The 12,007-nt window shown below is 37.2% G+C and overlaps 1 protein-coding gene across 2 annotated transcripts in view; it reads left to right on the top strand.

Annotated features, from left to right (window-relative positions):
* The window catches only part of adamts14 (ADAM metallopeptidase with thrombospondin type 1 motif, 14), a 51,937-nt gene that overhangs the window by 23,767 nt on the left and 16,163 nt on the right, over positions 1 to 12,007 (top strand). Inside the window, exons 5-7 of one of the 2 annotated variants that reach the window (XM_006791109.3) lie at positions 5,369 to 5,452; positions 8,389 to 8,536; positions 10,694 to 10,799. In XM_006791109.3, coding sequence (XP_006791172.2) covers positions 5,369 to 5,452; positions 8,389 to 8,536; positions 10,694 to 10,799 — 338 coding nt within the window. Of the gene's footprint in view, positions 1 to 5,368; positions 5,453 to 8,388; positions 8,546 to 10,693; positions 10,800 to 12,007 lie in introns of both variants that reach the window. The other variant, XM_035907916.2, reaches the window with a different exon arrangement.

The following is a 12,007-nucleotide window of genomic DNA, read 5'->3' as shown; positions in this document are numbered from 1 at the left end:
TCATGCCAAAACTTGTTGATATATTTTGGAACTTCAATGACAGGCTGTTAAATCCACTGCTGAACTATTATTATTATGCTGCGGTGATGAAATCTGCTTCTCATGAAGTTGTGTTATTGGAAGAAGTCAACAACATAATGTATACATAAATCTCTCTCAGTTAATTCAGTTTGCATTAGTTATTTACAGATGGAAGTAAAAAAAAACTTTTTTCAGGTATCTGTACTTTATTTTACTTTTAACCTTTTATTTTACTTTTCTGACAAATTTTTACTTCCTAAATTTAACACAAATGTACTTTTTACTTCTTATGTTTTCTTAATAAACTAATTTTTTAGCTTTAAAAGTACAGGTGCTAATGAGTTGTGGTCACGCTACTTTAGCTTCTATAGTTAATGCAACAGAAGAGCAGCAGGCACAAAAGCAGTGAAGTGGCAGGTAATCTCAAATGCAACATTTCTAATAGCTTGACAAATATCAGCAAATAACAAAGTGTTTCTGTGCAGTTTGTCACACAATGTGTTTGTTAGCTAACAGTTCAGCTGCTGTATTTCTAAGGGAGAGGAAAGAACTCAGAGACGGAGAAAAATGTATAAAAGTCAGGAAGGACACAAGTAGAAGAAGAGAGATTATTTTTAAAGGTAAGGACTTCTCAGTCATTTGATAAACTGGACATTTTAAAGCTTACATGCAATCTCGTCATTCATTCGTCATGTATATGAAGTTAGGTTTTTTAAATATTGTGAATTATCCTGCACAACCAATTGAAATAGAATTTTTTTCAGTTATGCAAAGGTTGCATAAACAACCTGAAAGCAACACTGGTTAGTTTGCAGTACTGTGAAGTTTACAGTGGTGCATTGTTTTGGACTGGTGGAGCAGCTGTGATGTTCATGGTCAATGTTACAGGAACAGACATCAAATTAAATTTGAGCCAATGATGTGGATTAGATTCAGTCACTTAATTCCACCTTTATACTATTTTTATATTGTCCAGGTATTGGAAATCAGCTAATGTATTATAGCTTATTGTAACATCTGCTTACATCTGGTTGAATTCAGTTGGCTGAATCTAAGAGCAACAGTACAGATGAGCTCATCTGTGCTGTTACCCAACTATTACGTTGGCAGATATAGACATATTTTTAAAATTCTCTTGTGTGTTTCTATGCATTCTACATAACAGGTGTTCAAGATAATCTGATAATTACAATTTGAGTTTTAGTTAAATTGTTTCCATTTCCTTGTATTTATATTATTTCATTATGATATTAATATGACATAAAGTTCAATTTGCTTTTCAATTTTTCTTGAATAAACAAGGTTAATCAGTACTTCAACACACACAAGTACAAATCTGTACTTCTACTTATCCAATGAATCTGTGTACTTTTGCCACCTCTTGCTATGCCCATTGCTGTATTGCCAGGGTTTAGAGTTATCATATATAGAAGCAGAAGATAGACTGGGTTAATATGAGCAGGCAGGATGACAAACTGATGACATTATCACAAGCATTTCATTTTACTGTATAGACTATATTTCTTCCAATTTAAAATGACAGCCTTGGTAATGAATTGGTATTTTTCATGCTTCTGTTTTCACAGGCTCTTTTTTGCATGACTTGCATTAAACAACACAGTTAAAAACATGCTGGATGAAGTAGCTTGTCCATCTCTGTGACACTGTCTTTTCAACACAGTAGACCCACATCAATAACGTATCCAATCACATTTTTACGGAACCTGGTGTAAGTGGATTCTCTGCGTGCCACACTTCTTTATAAATTCTGTTTTGCACCTTTCCTTGACCCTGTCGCATTTTCTATTCAGGTCAAGGAATAGTGATTAGGAAAAGTTTTTAGGAGGTAACTTTTTTGGTTTATTGGACTACAGCAGAGGTGGGTATATGGGGGACAGGTGAGGTGGGTGTGGCAGACTAGTGACTCAGAAGAGAATGGAAGTCTGAGGACATCTGGTGGGGGGATGGGGAGATACAGTGAAGCATGGACAGTAAACAGGGCTCAGAGTAAATCACTGGTCAAGCCAATGAATACTTTTAGTATTCATTGGCTTTTAACTTTTAGTAAACCTATTAGACTATTTTGTATTGATGTTTTGGTACTCTCTAAAAAAAATAAGATGTTTTTTAATTTAACTGCCTCTGTCAGTGCGCCCCAGGGTGGCTGTGGCTACAATGTAGCTTGCCATCACCAGTGTGTGAATGTGTGTGTGAATGGGTGTGTGAATGGGTGGATGACTGGACGTGTAAAGCGCTTTGGGGTCCTTAGGGACTAGTAAAGCGCTATACAAATACAGGCTATTTACCATTTTACCATTTAATTTAGTTGCTCTAGATCAGGGATGTTAAACTCAATTTGCATTATGGGCCACATTTATGCTTCAGTGGGATTTCTATGCCATAGCTATGTTTTAACCGCAAACCTCTAAAACCCTACAACATAACTTATGGCGTAACCTGACATGACACTACATGTTGTGGGAGCGCAGCACGCAACTATTGTGATTGGCCTGTTCAACATGCCAATTTATCCTTTTCATCTTAGTTTTTGAGATATCATGACAGAAATACAACCATTGTCTCAGTATAAGGTTTAATATTTATAGCATCAATATAAGATCTCACAAATTCCTGGAGGGAGTTTTTTGTAATTAATTAAAGGATGTAAAAGATTGTACAAAGAAGAAGAAACACTAGACCAATCATGTATGTTTGCCCTTTAAAAATACTGACCACAATAACGAGTGGCCCCTGCATTTTATTTGTTTCTATCATAGCTAACACCGCTGGTTCACATCAGAGCACGACCACACCGTAGCTAACACATAATGCACCAGACACAACCAAAGACATTAGCCTCTTACGTAGGTTACTGTAAATCATAGGCTACAAAGTTTCACCCTAGGAGTATAAATTAGGCCTTAAGTGGTCCAGACACCTTTCTGTCAGTGTGAACAAGTTTAATCACACATTTAATCCCTGAGATATCTTAATATTCGAAAAAGTGTAATTTTAACAGTACGTCTCAGTTTTCTACAAGAAATACTGCTGTATTAAGTGAAAGAAATTTGAGAGGAAGACTCTTTGGGTTTAAATTATAAGAATTACATGTGTAAATGAGGAAAAAGTTTCAGTAGCTCACTGCCCACTCAGTTGTGTAATTATAAAACAAAAAGTTCTATTAATTTACAGAAAATCTGAAATTTCTATAGTAGTGAAAAAGCTATTTCATTGTTCATCTATTAGTACACTGGTGTGGTAATTCTGGAACAGCTATAAAACTATGAAAATGAAGACACGTATTGTTAGGTTCTTAAGCCTTATATCTTATGCCTAGCTGTTGGAGATCATGCTAAACCTAAACCTAAATTTCTGCACCTAAAAAAACAAAAGAGAAAATAGTCTCATTCAAGCCCACACAGCGCCTTGATTCTCAAGTGCAAATGACACCATCAGGGGCTATACTTAGACTCAGTGTTATTACAGTGGTGTGACAACCACATACTGCACTCATATAATTACTATTAGTGTCTTGAAGTAAGGCAGTTAAAGCGTGGCACTGTTGACAGAAAAACAAATGAGAATTTGTCAGATATTGTTCACTATTTTGGAATATTTGCTTTGTAACTACCTCTTGTTGATTAATAAAGCTAGACCACGTGTAGAGCTGTCATGGGCTAAACAAAGAGGTACTTAACAACAGCAACAGGATATAAACTGGTAATTGCTCTGGAAACCATATAAAAACAGTTGCAGGATGATTAGAGACAGATGAATGAAAAAAAAGTTCAATTAAGTCGTGTAGGGAGACGGGAAGTTGATGCGGTTTCATCTTTTCAATACAGTTCATCAAATAATCTCACAGACCTTCTCAGAGAAGTCGCATATAAAACATTTAGTATCAATACTTGGAAGGAAAAGGTTTGTACCTCCCAAAGAAGAGAGCCTACTTCGAGAAGGAAACCAAAATATATCTTAGATACTCTTCTTCAAAGGTTTCATAAGGTAGCAATTTAGAATATTATAACTCGTATTAATGGTGATTACTGAATGCACTTGTTATGATTGACTTGTTAGAAAATAGACGTGCATTTTGTGATTTTGGTCAAATCGGTTCAAAGTTTTAGGAGTATGAAAGTGCTCATTCTCAGGAAAATCTTACGTGAGGGAAGTGAAGCTATGTTATGCAAGCTTGTAACATAAAATACAAAATTTAATATGAGCCTGTGTCAACCACATGCTTTAAAAATCCAGTTTTAGACTGCTTTTTCCCTGAAGTCACATGGAGAAATAAGAAGCCAAATTGCTTATTTTTTTTATTGCAATCCAAAACTTAAATGAATCATGTATGGAAAAATAAATATCCAACCCCTTGTTTTGCTCTAAACTTAATTTATCCACCACAAAGCAAAGCAGATGGTTGACTTTATGAGGCCCGGAATGAGTGCTGACATGTAGCGACCATCTGATGAAAATAAAACACACTCGAGTGGAAATTGGACTTGGGTTTGAATGGGATCCTAGCTTGGTCCTGGGTTATGCATCTACATACCACAGCATTCTTACGAAGCCAAATAGCAGTCCACATATTTCTGGGTCAGGCTCCTTTGCCATTGCATAACAGCACTAGTTTCACTAAATAGTTGCCAGTCTTAATAACATATTTCATCATGATTCCAAGATTGTCGTAAGAGATTAAAAAATGGTTTGAGGACTCGCTGCTCCGCCCTGCACCTCAGACATAAAAAGGAGAACTGGTTGGATCAAGAGTTTTAATGCAGTTCAGTGGTTTAAAACAACTGTTTTCTTCTTGGTTTGTAAGATTTTAGATGCAAACATTAATCTTCTCCTAAGTGTTTTCTTAGCAGCCTGGAAAGGAGCAGCAGCAGCAGTTGTGGAGGCTGTTTCTATCAAAGTTATATTGTTTACCTGGCTTTAATTAAACTCAGCGGAAAGCATCAGTTTATGCATTTAAATAGTGTCACTTCACTTCCTTTCTTGACAGACTCTGATTTGCATACTTAGAGCAGCCACAATTAAGTAATTAGTAATGCAGAGCAATGAAGTTTCCATTGGAAATTCCTGAAGCTAGAGCGAAAACTCTGCTATCGTTCTGTAACAGTCAGTCGAAGGTCCTTTTCACACAACTTTTAGCTTTTAGAGTCGAGTGTAATTTTATTCCTGCAGACTGTTTTTGTATTAAAGTTCTGCCTTAAAAACCACCATGTTCATGATTGTATTATTGCCCTTTGGGTGTTCAACTTGATATCACAAGCCACTTTCATCAAAAGCACTCTATGCCCTTTGTCATTCAGATCACTGACACATGCTGTTAATTTCCTTTCAGGTTGATGAAATTTACCACGATGAATCTTTGGGGACGAACATCAACATTGTCCTTGTCCGCATGATAATGGTGGGGTACCGGCAGGTGAGCCATGCCACACAATTTGTGTCTGTGCAAGCAGCATTTCAAATGAGCTTTTAAGGTTTTTATACCACAGGGCTGGTGTAAAAGGCATATTCTCATTGTCTGAGCTGTCTGTGAATACACCTGTGATTTCAGCCTTTGTAATACTGCCTACAGGAAGCAAGATTTTTAACTGTGTTCAATTTTATTTGGAATAAAAACAAGAAGGGCTGAACTCACCACCATGACTCAAGAGAAAATGAGAGAAAGGCAGCAAACCCTTTTACAATTTTTATTCATTATGGCCTGAAACCGTATTCAGTAGCACTCGACCTTGTACCCAAAACTGGGAGGTAGAAGAGCAGGTGCTAAGAGAAGTTAATCCACTGATGTCTAAAATATCAGTCCTTTGTACAGATATGAGAGTGGTGTTATCTTTCTAAGTCCAAGCAGTGAGGTGAATAAGGATTTTTCCCATAATGTCAAACAAATAATTGAAATCTGAGCCAGGTGGTACGTTCACAGTAGAGGCACCAAAGTAACAAGCTAACTTTAAGATGATATGGAAAGCTGAGTTTCATGCCTTGTGGCTTGGTTTCTACTTGGAAAAAGAGTTGTTTTGGGCCATTACTGCATATTCGACACAATAAAAAAATTGAGATGGGTAAAGTATAGGTTTGTCAAGAAGATATCATTTATGAGGATAAAAGAAAACACCACTACATGTAGCACAGCTTCCTTATTTTACACCAATTTTTAATTTTTTTTGTGCACACTACAAAAAAACAGATTTTTAGTGCAGAGTATTCTAACAATAAACTGGTTAAAACTAGAATGGCACTAAGCGAGTGGATCCTTCCCCAAAGCCAGTGCCTTTATGCTGCAGTTTAAAAGAAAGGATCTGTTTGGTATCATATGATCTGATTTCTCTGAATAAGCTGATACTTCAACCAAGGAGAGAGCTAGAGCTTGTAAAAATTTCTCTTTGTCTGTTTTAGATGATGCATTTGAAACTACCCGGTTGTATTTTTAAAAGCTTAGTGGATAGATGAAGCTTGGGGAAAAGAAGAACCTGTTACATTTCAATGCAGATCCAAATTATTTTAAATTGTTTTCTTTACAACTGTTAAATAGAGCAAGGCCATGGTTGAAATAAGCTCTGAGTGCTCTTCTACCTTCTAGTACCTGTTAACGTGCTTATTAACTTATTTATAGCGACCGTGAATCTCTCCCAGCAATAATGATGGGTAATTCTGATTAAGTACATAATTTAAGTGAAGTTAAATTATGAAACTAACATAAAAAGAGAGACTTCATAGCTTTACTGCTCCACTAAACCGACTTGAAGTTTAGAATTCAATAATTGATTATACCTTATGTGGTCACGGGAGGAAAGTTCTTTTCATCAGATTTTTTTTTTAATCCTACTTGTTTCTCTTCAACTTTCCTTTGGAGAGAAAAGAAGAAACCAGTTTTAGAAAAACAATCTTCTCAAGTATTTGAGTGACAGGAGAATCAGGAAGAGCAGTGAAGATGAAAAACAGTTGAGATTTATATATGCAGTAATTTATAAACTAAGCAAGGTTTTGTTTTGGAGCTTACAGCTGCTTTTTTGTTTCTTCTAGCTAACAACTTCTTAGGAAAAAAAGACGTACAGTGAGAAAAAGAGAAAAATATCAGTTTAAGATCAATAAATTGGGGTCAGGCTGAGATGAAAGAAAGGCTGTTTCTCAGATGCTGAGTTTAACAAAACGTGTACGAAAATAGTCGGTGTGATATTAGCATTTAATTGAGCTCAGTTGTCTGGTTAAAATAGATGTTTTTTGTATTTATTTTGGGCAATACAGAACTGATTGCCTGATTATAAGAAAAGGTAACCTTAAGAAGCCCCCATTAAAACACTAAAGTTGATGCAAAAACATATTAAAGCCCAGTACTGGCACATACCATACATATGTAATAAATAGTGAGGAAATAAATGAGTACATATTATATTAACATGATTGATGAAAGAAAGCGACGAATGAATATTGTACAAAAGCTCAGTCACTTTCACTTTTGCTCAGGCTTTCTTTAGTGTAATGAATGATTTAAATGTTCTTGCACCATGTGGTAAATACTCATGTAACATATTAATAACACAGAATAAACAAGCAAAAAAAAAAAAAGCAAACTGGTCAATGCGAGCTGGTCAAATGATCATCCATATCTTCAGTTTATAGAGTTGTACATCAGTATGTGTTCATTTAAAGGTATATAGGTCTTTTTAAAAGTATATAGTTAGTGCAACACAACAATATTTAGGTTGTCTTGAATAGTGCTGTGTTTCTAGTGACATATTTCATAGCCTATCAAATAGAGTTGGTGGTATAGCCTGCTACTATTTCTGTCTAGTTGCTGGTAGACTTTTCTCAGCTACTGATCTCTTGAAATTTCTCATAAGTTGTTCAGTGTTGCAGACTCAGCTACTTCAGCTGCTAGTGAGCAGACGGGCTGTGTACCTGCCTGTGTGCTTGTGCTGTCTCAAGTTGTGTATCAACTAGAGGTTTGTTAGCCACTACAGCTAGCTGTTTAGTTGTTTTCTCTTTAATGTCACCTTCAGAGATTATAATACTACACCATTAAAATGTCTGCTGGACATGTGAACGTTACAAGTTACAAACCTATTAATTGTTTCATAATCACTGGCAATTTAGCAAAAAGTAAAACTAATACCTGTAATCCTAAAGGTTCCCCTGTTTTTCTAACCAACATGTCCCTTTTTGTCCTCAAATGCACAAAAAATATAACTTATTTTCAGCTATTTTCTTTGACAGTTTTTCAAATGACAGTACATCTACTGCACTGTTGTAAAGGTAAAAGGGTGATTAGTCTTGTTAAGGCGAAGGGCAGGGTTACCCTCCTATTTATTTTTACAGTCTGATAACGTTTTTTTCTTGGTCCTGTTCATTCTGCAGTCTATAAGCCTGATCGAACGTGGCAACCCATCTCGCAGCCTGGAGCAGGTGTGCCGATGGGCCAACACGCAGCAGCGCCGCGACCCTGACCATGCCGAGTACCATGATCACGCCATCTTCCTCACAAGGCAAGATTTTGGTCCCGCAGGTATGCAAGGTACTGTATTTTTCTCGATCGAGGCCTGTGCAGACTGAGTGCTGATATCTGCTTCCATTCACAAAGGGGTTGGCTTCAAGTCTTGCCCAGGTAAGGTTGATGGAAATATAAAAGTGGGGGCTGCAGCTGAGGTCTTGAACCCAATTCCGGAAATGGCAACCTCATGAGAAAATAACTGCTGAGTTGTTTCCAAAACCTTGCTGACTTGACATTGATGCCACCCTGGAAAAATGACAAATTGAGATATTGAAGAAGGTTTTTGGCATGTAGAGAAAAAACAGAACATGTTTGTTAGTTTACCAGTTATATAAACTAATTGTTCTTTTTTTTACTCAGTGACTGTTGGAAAGTTCAGTTTGAACTTTTCTGTGCTTTCAGTAGATTATTGTCAATCCAAATATTACTGTACATGTATGCAGTCATTTTGCAGCAAATTTGTGCTATACATGTTGTTCTCCTAGTTTTATGCCTCACCATTTGTTTCTTCTTTTCAGTCCTTCAAAACAAAATTTGAAGTGAACAGCCAAACCCGCAGAAAACACTGGGTCCCGAATGAACAAACCTCTGTGCTTGCATTCACTCAATATCTTGCACTGACCTGTGTATATTTTTAACTTTTATAGAGCACGTGTCATGTTTCGCGGACAGCCTGGGGCTACCTGGTTTGCTTGTCACACCTCTAGGTGTTACCATAGCTGCAGTTGTGTTGTGTTCATAACAAACCTAGTTTCTATGATACCTTGAGCTAGGTTGGGCTGAACCCTGTGCTGCATCTCAGGGTCACAAGCAGACCTCACACATTCTTGTGAAAGTTTAGCAGTGAGATGGTAGATTTTGTGTCCAAGCAAGTAATGGGCTGTTGGGTAAATAGAGTAAGTTAATGGAGCAACAGGAGATGCAGAAAGTTGTCTTAAATGGTGTCATTAGGTGATATTGAGTTTGCCACGTTTTAAAAATGTTACCGATTAAATCCTCTGAAAGCGTTTTTGATCTGGTCTCCTTGGCACCAAAAGATTTAACATGATGTTCCCAAGATGTTCAGTGTTTGAGTTTATCAACCAGATGGCGGACACCACCTCTCTCCTCAATCTTCACATCAGCCATAGAGAAACACTTTTTTTTTTATTACTGTAGTAATTGCTGCACCTTTTTTGCTTCAGTGTGCATAGCTCCAAATGACCTTTCATGGGAATGTAATCAGCATTCTCCTGAATTCCTTTTATCTGCCTTTCAGATAAAGGGTCATGCTCCACATCTGCTTTCATGTTTTGCAACTTCACTTTCAGTGTTAATGTGTCCATCTTGTTTTCATTTATGAATAGAGCCTCTAGTCATTCTCTTCATAAAGGCATCGTCATCATGCTGTAGCTAAAGCTCACTCTGCTGTGACTGAAATAACCCACTGCAGACATTCAAATAACTTGACATGTACACATGGCTTTATCACCAGCTGTCTGCCTGCTGCATTTTCTGCTTTTTTACCTGCATGCCAAAAAAAACAGTCTTCTGATGGTCAGAAAGCATGTAAATTATCTGGAAGCTGTGGCAAAAAAAGAAGGCCAGAATGAGCGTGCTTCTGATCCAAGCTGATTCGCACTAAGCTGAATTGCTGCACACCTCTTGATCGAGTTATGTTTAATGTCTGTGCTTTGCTTAAAAGTTTGTCGTCCTCGTGGGCTGTGTGAAATGTTGTGGTACCAACCAGGTGTCTGCTGGGTAATAATGATGGCAGGCTTCTGAAACTGCTTTGGGAGTTTCTTTATGTTTGATATGCAAGCTGTGTACAGCTACTGCTGCTATTGAGAGATTTGCTAGAAATATTTTACCTCTGTTCGTTCACCTTAAATGAATGAAAGTGCCACTGTGTGAATGTAGCCTACTCTGATAAATCACAATGTAAACACACAGATATGTGGGGCTTTTTTTTCATTGAAAGAAGCTGAGCAATCACCATCACTCTCTTTATAACTCACACACACTCAAGAGCCAGTGTGACAGCCAGCTGCTCACCAAAAACAGATTAAAACCTTCACAATGAATGCAATTACTCCATATTTAGAAATCTTTTTCCACTTCGTTGCACTGCATGAGAATGTCACCACTTTCATTCTTGATTATCAGGGCTGTGTGGTCTTTTGTGTCGCTCAGGGTATGCCCCAGTGACGGGGATGTGCCACCCACTGAGGAGCTGCACTCTGAACCATGAGGATGGCTTCTCCTCTGCCTTTGTGGTTGCTCATGAAACCGGCCATGTGTGAGTAATGGAATCATGATGAATGCCCAGCAGGGCCACTAACAAGATCTTTCTGTGTGCATTTAAGTTAATAGTTTTTGTGTGATTGTAGTTTGTGAACATAAACAGTGATCTGTTGTTGTGAAAAAGCATTTAATCTGATCTCCAGCTGCGTTTTACACATAGATATGAAAGCAGTATTTTTTAAACATTATGCTTTGTGTGCCTTTTGTGTAGACACAAAACATGAGAACGGGAAGAATTAATTGTACTTAAACTAACCTGTGGTTAAGCATTATATACTTTAACCATTATTCTATCAATACATCTACTCCTGCTGTCAAGGTCAATGGTTGCTAAGGTAGCAAGAGGCTAAAAGTTACTGTAGCAACAGGCTGGTGTATTCAATAAATGTATGGAGCTGCTTATTAACAGTTCCCTAATCTTCGGGATTAATAAAGTATTCTGATTCTGATTATAGTGCTATACAAAAGTCTTTAGTAACCCCTCATAATATGTTGGAGGAAAAATGGAAAATAGGTGCACTGGCTTATTGAAACACGTGAAAAAACGCACAGACTCATGGCAAGTTAGTACAGCTTTAATGAGCTTTAAGATTAGTATTTGGCATTACCACCTTTATTGTTCAAAACAGACTCTTTTAGACAAACTCTTGTAAGAACACAGTGAATACATTTTTTTCTGTGTTCATAATTCCATAAATTTTAGATAGAGACTCCCCAACACCACAGATTAAAATGCCAAACCATGACAGAGCCTCCACTGTCTTTCACAGATGGTTCTTGACACTCACTCCATGTCCAAAAGTGTCCTTATGACATCATCACTGCGTGAACCAATGAGATTGTCACATGACATTTTGGTTCAGTTCAGTGTTTGAATAACTCATGAAAAAGAAGAAAAGAAGGCAATTATTTTGTTGGCATTCAAATACAGTGTCCACAAAGCTTAACCAACTTGATAGTTCAATTTAGAGCTTACCTCCCCTGTTAATCGAGCTTCTGTACTTTCTTACTGGAGGTTGGTGTTCCTGGAGCGCAGCTTTAATGAGGCTTGCAATTACTCTATATCAAATAAACAACAGTAAAAAAAAATGTTAACATTTAAAAAGCACAGCTTCCATAAAAATGTCTAAGGGAATCATAAGTCCGATGCTGATAACCACCTGCACATGCACTCTCCTCTAATCTCACTTGTCCACCATTTAG

The sequence above is a fragment of the Neolamprologus brichardi genome, chromosome 8, assembly GCF_056152115.1.
Source record: "Neolamprologus brichardi isolate AB-2024 chromosome 8, ASM5615211v1, whole genome shotgun sequence".
In the NCBI taxonomy this organism is placed as follows: domain Eukaryota; kingdom Metazoa; phylum Chordata; class Actinopteri; order Cichliformes; family Cichlidae; genus Neolamprologus; species Neolamprologus brichardi.
The sequence above is the reverse complement of the archived record's forward strand: the minus strand, read 5'-3'. Positions and strand labels throughout refer to the sequence as shown.